This window comes from Drosophila serrata, unplaced genomic scaffold (genome assembly GCF_035046125.1).
Source record: "Drosophila serrata isolate PLE 108 unplaced genomic scaffold, ASM3504612v1 contig_334, whole genome shotgun sequence".
Lineage (NCBI taxonomy): Eukaryota > Metazoa > Arthropoda > Insecta > Diptera > Drosophilidae > Drosophila > Drosophila serrata.
This window is the reverse complement of record NW_028257232.1, coordinates 2,601,351-2,619,411: the sequence shown is the minus strand read 5'-3', so window position 1 is coordinate 2,619,411 and position 18,061 is coordinate 2,601,351. Positions and strand designations below refer to the sequence as shown.

Here is an 18,061-nt window from a genome sequence, read left to right as displayed (position 1 = left end):
CGACCGGACAAGGCTAGAACGATTGGGCTGTTGATGCTGATCAAGAATATATATGGTTTATAGGGTCGGAAATGACTCCTTCACTGCGTTTTAATCTGACTTAAATTATAAAAACCCGCAAAAAGGTATAAAAACAGACAATTTTTCCCAAAAATCATAGTTTAAAAAACTCATAACTAAGCCAAAAAATCATTAATTTTAATTCGGAAAGCTGTTCTATGCTAGTTTTTAGTAGATTAACAAAGCTGCATACTTAGTTTTCAAATTTAAAAAATTTTATTTGTTGTAAAATTTTGGCAATTTTAATGATGTAACCCCTTATAAAATTTTCAATTTTCGGAAAAATGCCAAAAATTTATTTTTCGACCGGACAAGGCTAGAACGATTGGGCTGTTGATGCTGATCAAGAATATATATGGTTTATAGGGTCGGAAATGACTCCTTCACTGCGTTTTAATCTTCTGACTGAAGCTATAATCTGCAAAAAGGTATAAAAACAGGCAATTTTCTTAAATAATCTGAGTTTTCCAAACATCATAATTAAGCCAAAATAGCATTAATTTTGAATCGGAAAGCTTTTCTGTGCCAGTTTTTATAGCACTAACAAATCTGCATACTGCGTTTGTTGATGCTGTTATAAGTTTCTGACTTAAATTATAAAAACCCGCAAAAAGGTATAAAAACAGACAATTTTTCCCAAAAATCATAGTTTAAAAAACTCATAACTAAGCCAAAAAATCATTAATTTTAATTCGGAAAGCTGTTCTATGCTAGTTTTTAGTAGATTAACAAAGCTGCATACTCAGTTTTCAAATTTAAAAAATTCAATTTGTTGTCAAATTTTGGCAATTTTAATGATGTAACCACTTATAAAATTTTCAATTTTCGGAAAAATGCCAAAAATTTATTTTTCGACCGGACAAGGCTAGAACGATTGGGCTGTTGATGCTGATCAAGAATATATATGGTTTATAGGGTCGGAAATGACTCCTTCACTGCGTTTTAATCTGACTTAAATTATAAAAACCCGCAAAAAGGTATAAAAACAGACAATTTTTCCCAAAAATCATAGTTTAAAAAACTCATAACTAAGCCAAAAAATCATTAATTTTAATTCGGAAAGCTGTTCTATGCTAGTTTTTAGTAGATTAACAAAGCTGCATACTCAGTTTTCAAATTTAAAAAATTCAATTTGTTGTCAAATTTTGGCAATTTTAATAATTTTTTTTTTATAAAATTTTCAATTTTCGGAAAAATGCCAAAAATTTATTTTTCGACCGGACAAGGCTAGAACGATTGGGCTGTTGATGCTGATCAAGAATATATATGGTTTATAGGGTCGGAAATGACTCCTTCACTGCGTTTTAATCTTCTGACTGAAGCACTTTTCTTTAAGGTGAAATACCATTTTGTAGTCGATATTAAAAATATTTTTATATGCAAATTTTAATAGAAATCAAAATTTAAAAAGAACATAACTAAGCCAAAAATGCATTAGTTTTAATTCGGAAAGCGTTCGTATGTTCATTTTTAGCAGGTTAATATAACAATTTAAAATGTGAATTTTGGCCGATTTTTCAACATTTTAATGATGTTAAAATTAGCATGAGCGCTTTCCGAATTGAAATTAATCAATTTTTGGCATAGGTATGTGTTTTAAATTTACATGTATTACAAAATTAATAAGCTAATATCTAATAGGTTTGCTTTAGGACATTAGTTGCAGTTTATACATGTATATTTCAACTATCCATTAAAATCATAATAAATTAATATTAAATTGCTAAATTCATTTTAATGAAGGAAAATGAAGGGTATTATGATGATGAAATTAGCACAATTTGAGGAAATAAATTTTCCCAAGACTTGATAAAAGCCAAAACTCTCTACAGGGCGAATTTCTCAGTGCACTCGTTAATGGGCCGGGTTATCAAATATTTTTTCTTGAACGTCTTGGTGGGATCCCCGTCCTCATTCCACAGGGTAACAGCCGTAGTGCAGTAGAGCGGGTACTTTTGGATCAGAACCTCCTCGGCCTCCTCGTCCTTTGGCGCCACATCCTTGCAGAACTGGTCGTAGTACTCCGTACGGTCCTCGGTCACCTCCACTGCAGCCGATGCCTGGCGATTGTACTCGGCAAAGAGCTCTTGCCACAGGAACTGCTCCATTCGGTTGGCTCTGGTGGCTGGAATATCCGTAAAGCTATCAATATTATCCTGGTTAAGTTGGACTAAGAACTTACGCAGGATTTTTTTGATTTTGGGCGGGCCAAAGCTGGTCTGCGATTCGGTGAGTTCCGTGGAACACGGTCCCACTGGGAGGACAAAGTTATTACCGCGATCGACCATTATTAATAGCAATTTTTCGGTGTTAATACTAGGATAAATAATTTATTCGTTTGCCAGCAATACGACTGACAGCCAGGTGACACCTTCGATCCAACAAAACAACTACGACAGTAATTGCTAGGCAACGGCATGCTCGTCTGGATTTGGCTCGGGATCTGAAACTACTGGAGCCTCGTCCTCCACTATGAGGGCAACCTCTTTCGGTTTCAGAATCCAATAGTAGACTATAAGCGTGACCAGGAAGAGGACTCCGCTGTACACGATCCACTCCCAGATGAAGCCGATCCACCAGGACTCCCACTCCTCGTTCACGAACCAAATGCTCGACACGGTAATGTTCTCTACCATGGTTAGCACCAAGTAACCACCGTACCAGAGCCGAATACTCTTGAAGCTCACCCGGAACTCCATCAGCACAAAGATATATATGTAGGCCAGGAGCAGGAGGAATAGAGTGCGGCTCCAACTGCCTCGACAACGTGTTTCCAGGGCCAGGCAGGCCAGCATAAGGGCGTAGTGAACACCAACCAGGATGAAGAAGGCACGCGGATAGAACACACAAAAAGTGGACAGCGCCAGCATCCGCATGGTGATGAAGGCGACCCAACCGAAGAAGGATACTGTTTTGCCCGCAAAGTCATCCTGCTGGATACCATTCACTATCTTTGTGGGCCGCGGAAAGTAAAAGTCCACCACATCCTTTGGCGTCAGCGGAGACGGTGCCTTGGGTGTCTGTGGAATCAGAATCCTCTGATCATCCGTCGCATCCTCGCTCACTTTTCCCAGTAGAAGCTTTGGCGGATGGGGGACATTTTGCTTGATGTAGAGCTGAGCGTTGACCAGAAGCATGTCCCTAAAGGTTTCCAACTGGGAGAGAGGTCTGGTGACTCGACGACTCCTCATGGTATCCTTATCTGACATGGTTCTCCGCAGGTCGGGACTCGGGGGATCATCTTCGCTGGGCTGCAGCAAAGGCAGCTGAGGCGGTGCTGTTTTTGGCGGTGGCGGTGGTGCCGGTGTCTCGGGAACGCTGTCCAGTACCTCGATGGTATTCAAATCCCCCAGGTCCTCGTAACGCACCTTCAGCTTGGGTCTCGTCCCCTGAATCTTCTCCTCATCGGTGGCGTTGTCACGGGGCCCGGAATGCAAAAGGGCTCGCGTTTCCATCTGCTCCAAGGCGTCGTTGTCCACCTCGTCCTCCCCCTGGAAGTGCAACTCGTGTGAGGCTTCACCCGGGTTAAAGAGTGACGTTCGCGATCGGAAGTTCTCCATGATCTTATCCGATTCAGGGAAGCTGGTTATGGTGCGCTCGGACTCGCGTTTCCTCCGCGCAGTTTCGCAGCAAAGGCGCTCGTTCTGCTCCAGCTGACAGCGATGGGTCTCCACTTGCTGGGGCGTGGCCCAAGGGTAGTGGCGTCCGACCCGCCGCTGGCTCTCAATGCGATGATAGCTGGTGGTCACAGCTGCCAAGTCAATGGCGGAGAATACCAGCGATAAAGCCTGCACAGCAGCTGCACAAAGGGGGTTTCATTTAGAAAGACTAAAGAATCCAATGAGTCTACAACTTACAGGTCTCATAGTTCCGGAACATATCCTGGGCGAGCATGTGGTACAGCTGCAGGATGATCTGAGGAGCTGCCTGGGCGTAGGCCTGAATGAACAGGTACAGTTCGATATTGGAGGTTTGTTCCGCCTTGGCCAAACACTTCATACGCTCCACATCGTCGTCGTCGTGGAAGAGTCCCTCGATGGCCCAGAACAGGCGCGTACAAAACCTTATCGATGAGAGTTATCAGACTTGACACTGACCCGCAGCGCTGCGACTCACCTGAACACCACGAAGAATGGGAATAGCAGCAGCTTAACCAGTCCAAGGGCAAGGGCAGTGCATCTATTTCTATTCGTGCAGGCGCAGTTCCGTTGCTCCCTAGAAGCCACCACCAGAAGGAAGGTGATCAGCGGAGGAAGGATCACCAGGACCAAAGTGCCGGCTCCAAAGCCCGGTTCCTTCTCTCTGAAATGCTGGTAGCTCAGGGCCAAGTCCGACGCAGTCTGGACAATATACACGAGGAGTCCTAGGCAGGCGGGCAGTATATAGGAGACCCATATCCGTGTCCTACTCCGAATGGCGTAGCCGAGTATGTGAGGCGGTGGACTGGCGGCATGAGCCACCTGCGCCTCCATGTCTATGATGATGCCACTTCAGTTTGGTTTTAAGGGAGAAATAAACTCCGTTTTCACATCTGTAGCTTGCGAAATTCGTCGTAAAACTGAACCACTATGAGTAACCGCCTCTCTCTTGGGAACCACTATCAGTGCGTGCGATTAGATAAAAGTGAGCCAAACACATTTTTCGAGGTGAAAAACCGCGGTTTGTTTACGTTTTTGCGGCATGAATGAGAGAGTCACAGATAAAATTATAGTGAAGCACGCTAGCTAATAGGATTAAAAATTAAATTAAAATTTATTAGAGTTGTTAATGTTATATGGAATTTAATTTAAGCGTAAATGCACTTAACTCTGCACACCACTCAATAATAATTCAAAACCTTAAAAGTCAACAAATGGGCGTTGTCAGGTTTATAAGACTCACATCTATTAGTTTTGCATTTATTTACTTTTACAATAGACACATTTAAAACAGAATACTACGGTTCAGAGGTGTAGATGCATTGGACCTAGGAGTCATACCAGGTCTTCTTCATCCAGTTGGAAGGCTTGCACGGCTCATCGAGGACCACAAAGGATCCGCCTGGCTGCTGCTGCTGCTGCTGGGGGTGCTTCGACCGGCGACAGCCCACGGCGTACTTGGGATTCCCCTCAATGATCGACGAGTTGTCGCGGCAGTTGGAGGCATTCTGCAGGACGGATGCCCTTCGACCATATCTGGCTGGCTTCTTGGCCGTATTACCGCCCACGTCCTCGAAGTGGGCCGCCACCGCCGGCTGCACTGGCTCCTTGATCTGCCCGCGCTGACGCGGCGTTCTCCGCTTGTGCGGAACCTGAGGCTGTCGTGCCTCCAATGAGGAATCCGAGCTCTTGCGCAGGCTACCACCAGGCATTCCAGATGGACCTGCGTCCAACTCCCGTGGACGCTCTCTGAGCTGATAGTTGTACTGGGCGCGTCGGTACTCCGGCGTGGCAGTGACCTCCGATGGAGGAACGGTCACCAATACGGGCGTCTCCAGATCCTGATCCGCCTGATGATGATGCTGAACGGAGGGGGCGTGATTCACGCCCGAGGTGGGTAGCCGGAAGCAGGAGGTGGGCTTCTGGACGACGGGGCGGGAGCGCGGAAAGTCCTGGTAGTTGTTACGATACTCCGGATTAAATTCAATCTTGCCGCGCAGCCGAAGGAAGGGCTCCCGGGGCTTGCCGCGCTCCGGCATCTCGGTAATGTGCGGGTCTCGGAAGCTCTCGTGGTACTCGGGAATCTCTTTGGTGAACTCCCCGCGCGGACGCAGGTGGTCGTCCGTCTTGAGGGACTTCTCTTTGGCCACGTGCTTGGGTGGGTCGATGAATTTGTCGCGATACTCCGGCACCTCGGGACTGGGTTCACAGGCGCCCTCGGAGCCGGACACGCGCAGGTTGTCGTCCTTCTTGATTGGAGCACTCTTCGAGTAGTTGGCGTACATCCGGAAGCTGTCCCGGTACTCGGGCACGGCCACAAACTCTCCCTGAATCTTGATGCTGCTCATCTGTGGGATGGAGTGCGCCTTCTCGGGGAACTGCTGGACGAACTGACGGCGGTACTCGGATGGCTCTGGCTGCTGGCCCTGCTGCTCACGGTCCGCGGCCTGGGCCCGCATCTGCAGGTGGCATCGCTGCTGCTCCTGGGCGGCCACATCGCGGCGGAACTTGTCTGCGGCCAGCTTGCCGGTGGGCTGGTGATTCCGAGACACCAGCTCTGACTCGTCGAGGAAAACCTCACGAGGCAGTATCTTGGCGCTTGGATCCACCATGGGAGCCATGAGAAACGAGGAGTTCTTCATGCCATTGGCGCCACTGGTGGCCTCTCCGCTTGCTCCGCCGCCGTTGCCCAACTGCAGGTTCTCCGGATTGCGAACCGGAAAGGTGCGGGAGCTGAGGAAGGATATTGATTATTTTTGATGATGTAGAACTTTGTTAGAAAGAGGTAATTTACTCACAATTGCAGATCCTCGGGCGTGTACCAGTGGTATTTCTCCTGGTGCTCCGACAGCAACTGCATTAATCCCTCCAAACGCAGCGACGTCGCTCTCCTCAGCAGGGATCTAGGACGGGTTTGTGGGCCTTGGCCACGGAAGTGCTTGCGATACTCGCTTTTCAGGGATCCAAAGCTGACCACCGGCTCGTCGCTGTTGTACAGACAGACGTTGCTTCGCGTGTGCAGCTGGACGGGCTGGCGGCGACGGAAGTACTTGAGGTCATCAACGGCTATATACTCGTGCGGATGCTTGATGGCGAACCGGCTGAGGTCGCCCTGATTCTTCTGGTGGTTGGCTGTGAGATCCGGCTCGGAGAAGGAGCGATTCCAGCCGAAGTCGGCATCAAAGCTGCGGTTAGCAGAGAAGGATGAGGAGCTGGGTTAGAGGGCAACCGATTCGTCTAGTCTTTGGCTGCAAACTGAGTGTAAAAGTTACGGGTATCGCTGGTGGTGGTCGTCGCCACCACGACCAAATAACAGGTAGGTTCCTTAATAATGGGGTCCTCCCTCCCCAGTTGTTGCCGTTGGGAGCCTTCCAGGCTGCCTTGGACTTGGTGGGCCAGCCACCAAAGGCATTTCCCCCGCTTCTCACTTCCACCTCCATTTGCCAGCCATGGCGTGCCATGGCAATGTTGCTAGGCACACTCACAGACATTGGTAAACAAACTAATGAATATGGCAAAGGGATAAAATTGCTGCAAATTAGAAAATTGTCTTTCGGCTTCGATGGGAGCAGTCGATGGGTAAAGACAGGGCTGGTCAGAGGTGGGTTCATTCCAAAGTTTTATTCCACATAAAATATAAATGAACTAATCACTGAAATTTCTAAAGATTTAAAGATGTTTTCATACGTTGAATAAAATCATTTATCATTATAGTTATATTTCCCTCATTCTTATGCCCGAATCTCCTCCGATCTGCTCCTGTTTATATGTGAACCCACCCACCCGCCTTACAAATCGATGCCAATCAATAGCTCACAGTGTCTCCGGTCCGTCTCCGTCTTCTACTCCCACCTTTGTTAGTCCTGACAACGACTCAGGGTCCTTGGCAATATCCATATCCGGAAATGAGTTTTTTGTTGAGGCATTGCCAAGGACTCATGTAGGACTCGCAGCGGGCCATTAAAAATGCACAAGGATTGCCCGTCGTCAAAGCTGAACCTGCGAGCATGCAAATTGCAAGTCTCCCCTCTTTTGCTTTTATGGCTCATGTACTTCTGGCTAAGCTAAATGTGACCACGAGCACCTGTTGAACGGCTCACCTTTTTAACTTGTATGTACATCGGAATTTCGAGTTCTCACGTGCGGGAAAATGTGTGCCAATGGTTATAATTGATGGCTTCCAAAAGGTTTTAGAGTACGCAATCCCCTGGCCAAGGAGTGTGCGTGATTCGCTGGTTGAATCGGAGAATCAGAAACGGAAACAGACAGAAAGAGGTGGGTGAGAGGACCTGACCAAGTTTCTGACCCAATTTCAGCCAAGGAGCTCTGAGAAAGTAAAGGAAACGAGGAGCTCGCTCGGACTAATCCTGACAAATGCCAAATGACCTTTGGCTATTTTTAAAGCAAGCGGAACGTCGCAACCCCATTTAAATATGCTAATCAGTGGGCCAGGACACTCGCATAATTACAGTTGCAGATTTATGACGTTTTAATTGCTGTTACACAGTCCAGTCACGCCACGGGGCGTATACGTAATGCAATAAACAAGAATGCACCATTATGTTAACCGCCAAGCAGACAAGGTCAACCGCAAGCCGGGAATTCGATTAGCTTCAACTGCACCAGCTCTTAAAAATATATACATATAGCAGGCAATGCTAAGTCAGGTATAGCCAAAAGGATATCAGGGATTTCAGATTGAAATGGGAACACACTAGGTGAGACTTTACTGACCTAACAAGAAGAAAAGTATTTTACGGAAGCCCACATTTTTTATGTTGGATAGAATCGGAAATTAATAATAACCAAGTGGAAAATATTCTGATATGACAATATGACTACAAATCAATATTTAAAATACTCATAACTATGTTGAAAAATTCATTAATTTCAACTCGGAAAGTTTTCCTTTGTTCGTTATTATTACGTTAACAAATCTGCATATTCAACTTAAAATGTAAAACACTTGAACAATGACTGAAATCATTATACAACTCTTTATTTTTAAATGACAAAATGACAAATCAAAGTTTAAAAAATTCATAACTCAGCCAAAAAAGCACTAATTTTAATTCAGAAATCTGTCCCATGTTAGTTTTCATCAGGTTAACAAATTTGCATACTCTATTTAAAATGTTAAAAAATTCAAATTTTTGACAATTTTAATGATGTAACCCCTTATAAAATTTTAAAATTTTGAAAAAATTTGGAAAATGTATATTTCGACTGAACATGGCTAGATCGACTCTCCTGTTAATTCTGATCAAGATTATATATGATTTATAAGGTCGGAAATAGCTCCTTCATAGCGTTTCAAGCTTCTGACTAGAAATATAATACCCTGCAAGGGTATACAAAGCGTCAGAAATAGTCCACGTTATGTCCTACTTCCTTGTATCCTTTAGAAAGCAATATACGTTTCCTTGGATTTAGAGAATAAAGAATACTTTAAGTAAAACAAAATTAGGTCAGATTTTGCGCAGTCCTTTTACCTAAGATTAGAAAGGAAAAAGTCAGTACTTGAACCTTTACTCTCTTATTTTAATATTCTACTTAGCCCCTTCTTTCTATTTTATTCTTTTAAAAACATAATTATTTCTTCGAGAATATATATTCTCTATTAAATCAAGATCTCTTCCTTAAGACCCTTAACTAGATTTAAGAAAAGCTTTTCAGCAAAAAGAAAAACTGGAACAAGTTTAGTTGAAATTAGTCAAGGATATTTATTGAGGGATTCCTTTCACTTTTACTAAATAATAAGGTGCTCAGTGCTCATAAACTGATGGCAACTTTTACCCTATAAGACCGTTTGTATTATTCATTATAAACTTCTTACCCATCGCTGCTTTTCCAGTCGTAGGCAATCGCCATTATTGGGTTTCCTGTTTTCGGGGCTCTGCACACTTTAATTAAACATTAAATGAGTCTGCACTTGTGGAGGGACGGGGCACACACACACTTGGGACACACACTTGGTCGGCGGCACACACATCCTTGGCCTGTGGCCAGTTCCTGGCCCGAAAGGCGCCATTCAAGCGCAGCTCGCCGAACCACAACTTGACCGCTCAGATCGTAAATCCCAACTGAAAAGGTGGCACCACGGCAGTGTGTGCGACGCCAAGAAGTTAGCCAGTTTTTCGCACGCCAACTTTCCGACACACACACACACACACACACACACCATTTCCCTCGGCGCCCTCCAACTCCATTGCGCTTCTGCTCCGTCGACATTTTCCCACGACACGAGGACTGACTTGAGGTGTCACTGCGGGGGGATTACAGCAAAAGCTTGGGCGGTAATGAAAGGATTCCATTTTGGAGCTCTAAAAGCTGTTACATGCAATCGGGCAACGCCTCCTCCTCTTGCTGACGGCTCCTCTCTAGCAGCTGCAGTTGATTTGAATATGAAATGGTGTTTTGATCTGGATTTCGGCCACCCGCTGCAGCTGTCAGAGTTGAGTTGAGTTCCTTAACCCAGTTCACGGCGTTTTGACGCCTCGCTAATGAAACCAGCCAAAGAGCCGAGCCCATTTCGCCTGATTTACTCGCCTCTTAACGATTTCATTTCGCGACGCGCGCGGTCTCCATCATGATAATAATTTCCTTTCCTGGCACGCAACTCCTCCGACCGGAGTACAAGTACATGGCTTTCAATTGTCATGAGCAGCGGGTGGCTTCCGGGGCTGCGGACTGCGGACGGCGGACTGTGGATGCCGGTCAAGGGCAAATCAATTCCCCAGCAGCGTCGGAAATGCTGGCTGACAGAGTGTTGTTGTTGGGAATTGGTTTAGATTGAGTGGAAGTTGGCGTCTACTTATTTAGTTTATTGCGTCTACTGCTTTGTTAACTAACGTGTGTGTGGGTGTTGTGCGGGGAGATCTCAGACCTTGGAGAGACCCTCCCAACGATCGGGAACAGTGAGAAAGTATCGGTCCATTGCATCAATGAAGCGCAGCTTGTAGCGTTCGGGATTGACAACCGTGGGATCTTTGCCCTTGCCGCCCAGGATGCCCGAGCCCTTGATGATGGATTCCATCCGTTTATCCAAAGTGAAGGTGCGTATGTAATCTGATACAGAAATTATACAAGGCTTATTACAAGGCTTGTTACAAGCTTTATGAACCTCTTCGAGCTCACCTATAATACCAAGAACCAGCAAATTGTTCTTCTTTTCCAAACCCACCAGCATTGAGTAGTCCATGACCTCATTTCGTTCCAGAAAAGAAGAGTCCCGCTGAATGGCATCACGCAGCACGGTTTTGCTATGCGACAGCACATACAGAGGCTTTGACCAGGACACTACGAAGAAGGATTTTTAAATCAGCATGGGTTAAGCTCAATTGAAATAGTTACTACTCACTTTGCACTAGATTCTCATCTAGGAGAACAATTTCGCCCTGCTGAGTGGTGGGATCCACCAAACGATTCCGCTCGGAACCCTTCAGATCGAATTTCTTTTCGATTTCGCAACCGTAGAACAGGTTCTCCATGACCATCACAGACCGTTCCACCGTAGAGCTGGTAAGGATGAGGTTTTAGTAATTTCGTTTGCATAGTAATTAAAAATACCTACTCCTTTGTCTTCACGCTGACTTTAAAGACTCCAAAGATCTTGGCCAGCAGTGTGGGCAGTTGCTGCTGCTGGCAACGGTCTATGTACTCGAAATATTTCGGGGCAAAGGGCTCAAAGATGCTCATGTCCTTGGAGTTCATTTCCTTGAGCACGAATCGGTCATCTTTAAGAAAACGCATAAGTAAAGAGATATCGTTCAGGAAGGTATGGCAACTCACCCAGAGTCTTGGAGAAGCGTGATCCTGATTTACCGCCCCTCGCCTCCCACTGGACACTGTTGCACAGGCTGCGTGCCAGGGCAATCCTAGACTCCTCCTCCAGATCCGTTGCCTCCTCCGATGGGCGTGGACCGCCAACATCGCTCGGCTTGCGCACCAGCTCCATTTCGGAGCCCGTGCGACTCTGTGAGATTCTCAGCTCCTCGCGCATCTTGCTCTTCTCCAGCCGGCGATACAGCGATCTGTCCAGCTTGGGCGGCTTCAAGCTCTTCGCACGCATCGCATCGAACTCGCGGGCAAAGTAGATCTTGCACTGAAACTGACAGCCATTGTCCTGGAAGGCCAAAGTGACATGCGGACTGGGTGGTTGCTTGGTGCGCTCCTTGCTCTTCTCCTCGGATTCGCCGGCGGCGGCGGTGGAAGCACCAGCTTGAGCCGTTGCTGTGGCACCAGTAGCCGCGCTCGTGTTGCTGGAGGTGCGTGAAATACTGGGACTGTCCTCGGCATCGCTCTGGTTCTCCGTCAGAACAATCTTCCGCTTCAGTTGGGGACTTGAGTGGGCAGCCGAAGCGGCGGAGGAGGAAGACGCAACAGCAGCCGCATTGCAATTAAGCTCCACCTCCTCCTTGGCCTTTTGGTACTCCGCTGAGGTCAAGCTGTAGGCAATCACCGAGCTCAGATCGTTCTCGCGGACATGGATGGGAATGCTGCCTGGCGGCAGGGTTAGATGCTCCTGAGCCGAGAAGGGAGACTGCAAGGGATTGACCTGATTCGTCGAAGGCAGCAACTGGGTGAGAATCTTCCGAATGGACTTCTTATCCGAGTACACGTTCACCGTGGAGGCAAGCAGCTGGTCAATGGAAAACTTCTTCTCCGAAACGGATTGAGCGCTGGCCAGGTTGGTCTCCGTATCCTCGCTTGGAAGCTCCACGGCATCATTCTCCCTTGCCAGACTAGAGCTGACGGATTTGGAGGCATCGGGAACACCGGAAACACTCGAATCCGCCCTCAATTCCTCTGTGCATATGGTTCCCGAGTCGATGTGATGCGCCTGCTTGGCGGACAGCTTCTCGATTTCCTGCAGCCTCGGTCCCCACAGCTCAATACTCTCTGCTAGAGCCCGCCTGGCCATGGCCAAGGCATCGCTGGTGTCGTAGGCGGTGGCCCGGCTATCCGTGAGCAGCGTGTGCACAATCTCGATCTTCTGCTTAAAGATGAACTGGTCGTGGGTGAGCATCGTCTTCAGGTTTTGGACCAGCGGTGTATTCTCCTCCTCGGTGGCCAGGTCGGCTATCCTCTCGTGGATTCTTGTATACACCTCGTGCCCTCGCACCGAGAAGTTCTTGATCTCCTCCTGTACCTGGATGCCGGGCAGAGGTTTCGGCAGATCCAGCTGCAAGGTCAGCGAGGGGAGATCCGTTTCCCAGACCTCAAGGGGCGTGTACTGGAACTTGGCTCCCACGCCCCGGAAGCTGAAGTGATGAACGTAGTCGCGGTGCAGCGAGTGCTCGCAGGGGCTGCCGCCCTGCTCGGCGTCTGGCGGTGGGCGCCGCTTGTAGGCGTGGCCGTGAAAACGCATCTCCAGGTACTTGGCCAGCGACAGGCACTTGGCGGAGTCGGAGAGCGGTATCGTTGGAGTCGTGGCATTGCAAATACTACACCAGGAGGTGAAGTAAATGCGCTTGGGGTCGGAGCGCGTAGAGTCCTCCGTAAGGTAGACATGTACACAGCCTAGCGAGTGGACATAGCGACGAACGTGGCCCAGCATCGGCAGGTTGCACGATGGACACATTGAGTTGAATAGGCAGCAGTATCGCTGCAGGAACTGCTCGAGCATGATGTCGTACTGCCCGTAAAACTTCATGTCCAGTAGCATGGGCAGCTTGCAGAATGAGGACACGCCCTTGGGGTTGTAATGGAAGCTGCAGAAGAGTACCGGCAGGCGCTGGTGGTTCTGTGGATCTAGTGCGTCCTTGTACAGCTGCTCCTCGCTCACCTTCTGCGGCCGTTGGATAAGCTCGGCGTTCTTCTTCTTCGGTCGGAGCACTGGAAGAGAGATAGGGATGTCAGATTGGGAGGGATTCCTTGCTAATCTTACTTACTCGGTGCCTTGCCCTTCGGGAAACGACCGCCAAAGGATCGGAACTCTGCCAGTTTGGTCTGGATGTCACGACTGCTCGCCGGCGCTGTAATCTTCATCTTCACAAAGTCATGGGCCGGCAGGAGTTGCATCTGCTGGTTCTGGTTCTCCTTGTTCCCGGGTTCTCCCGATCGGCCGCCTGTCTCGCTGTCCCTGGCCTCACTCTCCGGCCTATCCGCCGTGCGAGACCACTGCTTGGAGAAGTACAGCTCGGCGGGGAAGAGCTTCCTGAGCTTGCACTTGCGTCCCTGCTCCGTTTCCAGATAGGGCAGCGGGAAGGTCAGGAAGGGACTGACTGACAGGAGTGTGGAGCTCAGGGCCGTACGGAAACGGTTGTCATAGCGTGGCTCCACAGCTAGCGCTTGGACCACAGGCGGAGCACAGGGTGATGTGGACAGAGCCTCGGCCTGCGATGAGCGCAGTGGATCCGTAAAGTCAGCCACATTCTCACTGACAATGCTCACGATGATCTTATCCTCAGACTTGCGCTCCGCTATAGCAGGTCGCTTTGCTCGCAGTTCCGCCTCCGTCTCAGGGGTCTTGGGACTTGTCTCCTTGGAGTCAAATATCGAGGGCTTGGGACTCAAAGGCTGAGCAAACTCGTTCAGCAGGAAGGACATCTCCAAGCGCCAGTTGTAGCGGGCAAAAAGTAACGCCGAAGCCACTCGCTTCACCCTGGTGAGCTCCGCATTGCTCCCGCCTCTCAGGAGGCAGGTGTATCCTCTTGGGTTCGTGAGCTTCTCGAAGAACATCAGAGTCTTTCCATTGTAGTTGCGTATGTAGAAGTCGTTGCAGTAGCCCAGCTTGGGCATGGTTATATTCGACTCGATGGAGCTGACAATGTCGCACTGCAGCGTACGTGACAAGCGCTCCATCACCGATAGCTTCACGTCTAAGACAAGGGTCACGCCGTACGATCTCAGCAAATCCTGGGCGATGCCCGCCACATTTTTGTGTACCAGCACCACATTGGGAGTGAAGCTCATAATCCGCGCACAGACATTGCGGAGGTACTCCTTCTCCTGCAACAGAACCGTCTCAATGGTCACAAACTTGCCTTCTATCCGTTCGTAGACAATGGGACATTGCAGCAGGAGGATGCGCGGAAAGGGCACATGCGTGGCCATGTCCTTGTGGGCCACGTTCTTGGAGAAGGCCACCCCATGGACAATGCTGGAGTCCTTGCGCCTGCCACCTGGCACCTTCTTGAAGTTAACATAGTTCCGAATGTCCATCAAATCGTTGGTGCAGTGCTCCGGCTTGAAGTGATTGGCGGCGGTGGAGCAGAGCATCTGCAGCACTTTGTCCCACTCCTGGTCGAGGTGATTGGCCCGCAAGAGCTGGGCCAGCAACTGCTCCTCGTGCTCACAGTAGGACTCTAGCAGCTTCGAAGTAGCCGTTGTGAAGCAGCGATCATTCTCCAATTCGTTCTCTAGCTCCCTGTCTTTTTCCTCAGACGTGGACAGATCCATGGACTTGGGTGGCTGCGGCTCTGCATGCGAAGCCACTTCGAACTGTGGACTCATTGTGCGCGAAGTGTCTGCGCCGCTGCTGCTCTTGGCAAACTTATAGTGCAGCGTTGGATCGAAGTCCATCTGCTCGGGGTCGGGCACAATGGGCTCGAGAAATCCGGCTGCCAGCATGGCATTCAGAATGGCCACAGCTTGCACTTCATTCGCCGACTTGTTGTTGCTATTGAGGAACTCGATCAGCCGTTGGCCACAGTTCTGGGCGGGCAGATCGCGCTGCATCTCCTCGTGCAGGGTGATCAGCGAGTTCGATTGCTGCAGGATGTTCTTGCGGTCGTCTATGGACAGAGTATTGTAATTGGTCTGCGAACTGAACCGCTCCTCCTGGTAGCCCACGGAAGTCTTCCTCGAAAGCGGTGCCCTCTGTTGCTGCGGATTCTTGGCATGCGGCATGGCGCTGTCTTGCACTTCGAGTTTGTTGCTTAAATGCTGCTGTAGTGCCTGCAGATCCTGGCCAATATCCGAACTGGAGGACTTCAGGAAGGTCAGCACTATCTTCGAGCAGTAATTGCAGACTTTAAGGTCGCCATCGCAGCGAATGATCATGCCGGGCACCACCTGGTTGCAGCACTTGGAGCAGAAAATCTGGCCGCACAACCGACAGTGGTGCTTGCGCCGGAACGTGGAGAACTTCTGCGAGCAGTCGTAGCACTCCTTGGCCTTTGAATCGGGCATCCAGAAGCGCTGCAGCTCGGTGTCTTTGTAGTTACGAAGATCCTGGAAAATGGAATGCGAGGGAAGGTAATTAAGTATGCTCCCCTTGCTTTTAAAACAAACAAACTCGTCTCTCTCAACATTAGGGAGAATGCACATTTCACTCACATTGTTGTTTTTTGTGGCCACTATGTTGCTGATGTGCTTGAGCACATTGGAAACCGTGCGCCCCTGATTCGCTTCGCTGGGCAACGCCTCCAAGCGTTCATTGGCCTCGGAATCCTCAGCGGCAGTGGCGGAACTAGAGGCAACTGTGCTCGTGCTCCTCGACTCACTGGTGGACCGCAAGCTGAGTGTGGTTGGACGGCTGACAGGGGTTTCCCCTTCAGCCATGTCAGAGGTAAGCGTTTTGTTCTCGCTAAAGAACTGCGACTTGCCCACTTGAACGGCCTGCGAGGAGGAAGCACTGCTGCTGCTGCTTGTGCCACTGGATATGTCATTGACGGTGTTGTAGCTCTGGTTGTATACATTCTGGATTTTGTTGACGACGCGCCCGAAGAGCGACTCCGGCTTGTCCTCAAAATTGCGAGCGAATTCGGTGAGTTTGGTGGGGGAGTGCAGGTGCTGGTGGCTAAGGCCGGCTGTGGTGTGGCTACTGTTGCTGCTAGTCATGCTATTGGTGTTGTTGTTGCGGTGCCCAGAGGCTGGTGGGCGAGGCGGTGGCACTCGCCCGCGGACTCACGGTCCTTGGTTAGATAGAAGTGATGTTGAGCTGATCAATCAGGGCTGCATCCGGTGCTAACGAGCCCAGCGCCAGATCAGTCCACTTTTGCTCCTACCAAAACCGAAGAAACCAAATCATAAATCTGTCCAAAAGAAGCCCCGGAAATGTAAACTCACCTGTTCGCTCACCGTCAAGTGTGAATCACCGCCGTCGGCCTCCGGATCGGGTAGCTTTTCGCGTGGCACTAGAATCTGATCGAAAGGCAGTACTTCCATGCGCCAAGCATTGTCCACAATGTCCAGCAGCAGATCGTCGATCGGTGCCTGCAACGCACTGAAAGATTAACTCCGAGAAAGCAATGAAAACGCCCCCGCAGCGGAATTACGTCACTCTACGCTAGTATGGGCCGAATACTGGAGACACGGTATTGCGCGTATTTAGATTTATCACAATGGGCGCCTTGATAAGTGCGGCCGAGCTGCGACTAATTACTGTGAAGCGATAATTGGCCACAGGTAACACAAGCCAAGAGCAACTACCACTGTGCCAATCAGGCGGGCAACGTATGTATCATTCAACAGGCACTCTTCCTGATCAAACAACAGAAATTGCCCACTTACCTGGCTATCCATCACTTATGGAAAAGTCTTATCTCAGATTTGCCAGCCTTTTACCGCCCGCCAATTGTTTGTTTAGTCGTTTTTTCCTGCTTTTGTAAACAATTGGCAAACAATTGTGTTTTGTTCAACCAAAACAGCTGCTTAGAGATGGGCACTAGCTCGTGCGATTAAAGCTCTATCGATAGTCAATTCGGTTCGATCGATTGCTTTTGTGCCTAACGATTTGTTATCGGCTGGTGCCATTTGAATTTGTTTGGTCTTGTTAAACAAATAAATAGAGGAATAAAGGCAAATAAATAGCTGAAAAGTCAAAAAATAGCAAAACAACTAATTTATGTTTGTGCAACTATTAGTGGGTACTTTATTTATTTTTAAGTTTTGTTAATTCGAGAGGTTTGTATTAGTAATCCTGGTTTTCAGAAATTCCGTTGACAGTTTTAATACCCTTGCGGGTTATTATATTTCTAGTCAGAAGCTTGAAACGCTGCGAATAAGTCATTTCCGACCCCTACAAATTTATGGAAAAGTATGATTTTGACAAAAAAAAAAAAATTGTATACAAAAAATATTGGTATAAAGTAGCTATACTTTACTTCTTTTATATATTCTTGATGAAGGAGCCATTTCCGACCCTCTAAATCATATATTTTCTTGATCAGAATTAACAGGAGAGTCGATTTAGCCATGTCCGGTCGAAATATAAATTTTCAATATTTTTTCTCATTAGGTTACATTGTTAAAATTTAAAAAACTTGACAAAAAATGGAATTTCTTTAAATTTGAACTTGAATATGCAGATTTATTAAACTAATAAAAACTAGCATAGACGCTTTTTTGGCTTAGTTATGCGTTTTTTAAACTTTGATTTGTGAAACAAATATTCATTTCCGATTCGATCCTAAAAT

At 48.1% G+C, this 18,061-nt stretch overlaps 5 protein-coding genes across 5 annotated transcripts; all 5 read right to left on the bottom strand.

Annotated features, from left to right (window-relative positions):
• Positions 1–1,775: 1,775 nt before the first annotated feature.
• LOC110177906 (uncharacterized) lies at positions 1,776–2,601 on the bottom strand. Its single transcript, XM_020944876.2, has 2 exons — positions 2,243–2,601; positions 1,776–2,185 (listed from the first exon to the last, which is right to left on the bottom strand). Exons 1-2 carry the CDS (start codon positions 2,346–2,348, stop codon positions 1,887–1,889), a joined length of 405 nt encoding a protein of 134 aa, XP_020800535.2. The 5' UTR covers positions 2,349–2,601; the 3' UTR covers positions 1,776–1,886.
• Positions 2,361–4,814, bottom strand: LOC110177905 (uncharacterized). The gene is made up of 3 exons (XM_020944875.2): positions 4,177–4,814; positions 3,918–4,123; positions 2,361–3,859 (listed from the first exon to the last, which is right to left on the bottom strand). The coding sequence occupies exons 1-3, from the start codon at positions 4,530–4,532 to the stop codon at positions 2,466–2,468; spliced, it is 1,956 nt and encodes a 651-aa protein (XP_020800534.2). The 5' UTR covers positions 4,533–4,814; the 3' UTR covers positions 2,361–2,465.
• Positions 4,815–4,827: 13 nt separating this feature from the next.
• Positions 4,828–10,601, bottom strand: LOC110177930 (uncharacterized). Its single transcript, XM_020944909.2, has 3 exons — positions 9,535–10,601; positions 6,497–6,883; positions 4,828–6,431 (listed from the first exon to the last, which is right to left on the bottom strand). Exons 1-3 carry the CDS (start codon positions 9,567–9,569, stop codon positions 5,027–5,029), a joined length of 1,827 nt encoding a protein of 608 aa, XP_020800568.2. The 5' UTR covers positions 9,570–10,601; the 3' UTR covers positions 4,828–5,026.
• On the bottom strand, positions 10,502–16,638 carry fab1 (1-phosphatidylinositol 3-phosphate 5-kinase fab1). The gene is made up of 7 exons (XM_020944908.2): positions 15,981–16,638; positions 13,592–15,875; positions 11,490–13,535; positions 11,272–11,434; positions 11,059–11,216; positions 10,836–10,997; positions 10,502–10,766 (listed from the first exon to the last, which is right to left on the bottom strand). Exons 1-7 carry the CDS (start codon positions 16,482–16,484, stop codon positions 10,579–10,581), a joined length of 5,505 nt encoding a protein of 1,834 aa, XP_020800567.2. The 5' UTR covers positions 16,485–16,638; the 3' UTR covers positions 10,502–10,578.
• LOC110177931 (anaphase-promoting complex subunit 13) lies at positions 16,347–17,708 on the bottom strand. Its single transcript, XM_020944910.2, has 3 exons — positions 17,157–17,708; positions 16,713–16,859; positions 16,347–16,647 (listed from the first exon to the last, which is right to left on the bottom strand). Exons 1-3 carry the CDS (start codon positions 17,166–17,168, stop codon positions 16,564–16,566), a joined length of 243 nt encoding a protein of 80 aa, XP_020800569.1. The 5' UTR covers positions 17,169–17,708; the 3' UTR covers positions 16,347–16,563.
• Positions 17,709–18,061: the final 353 nt, after the last annotated feature.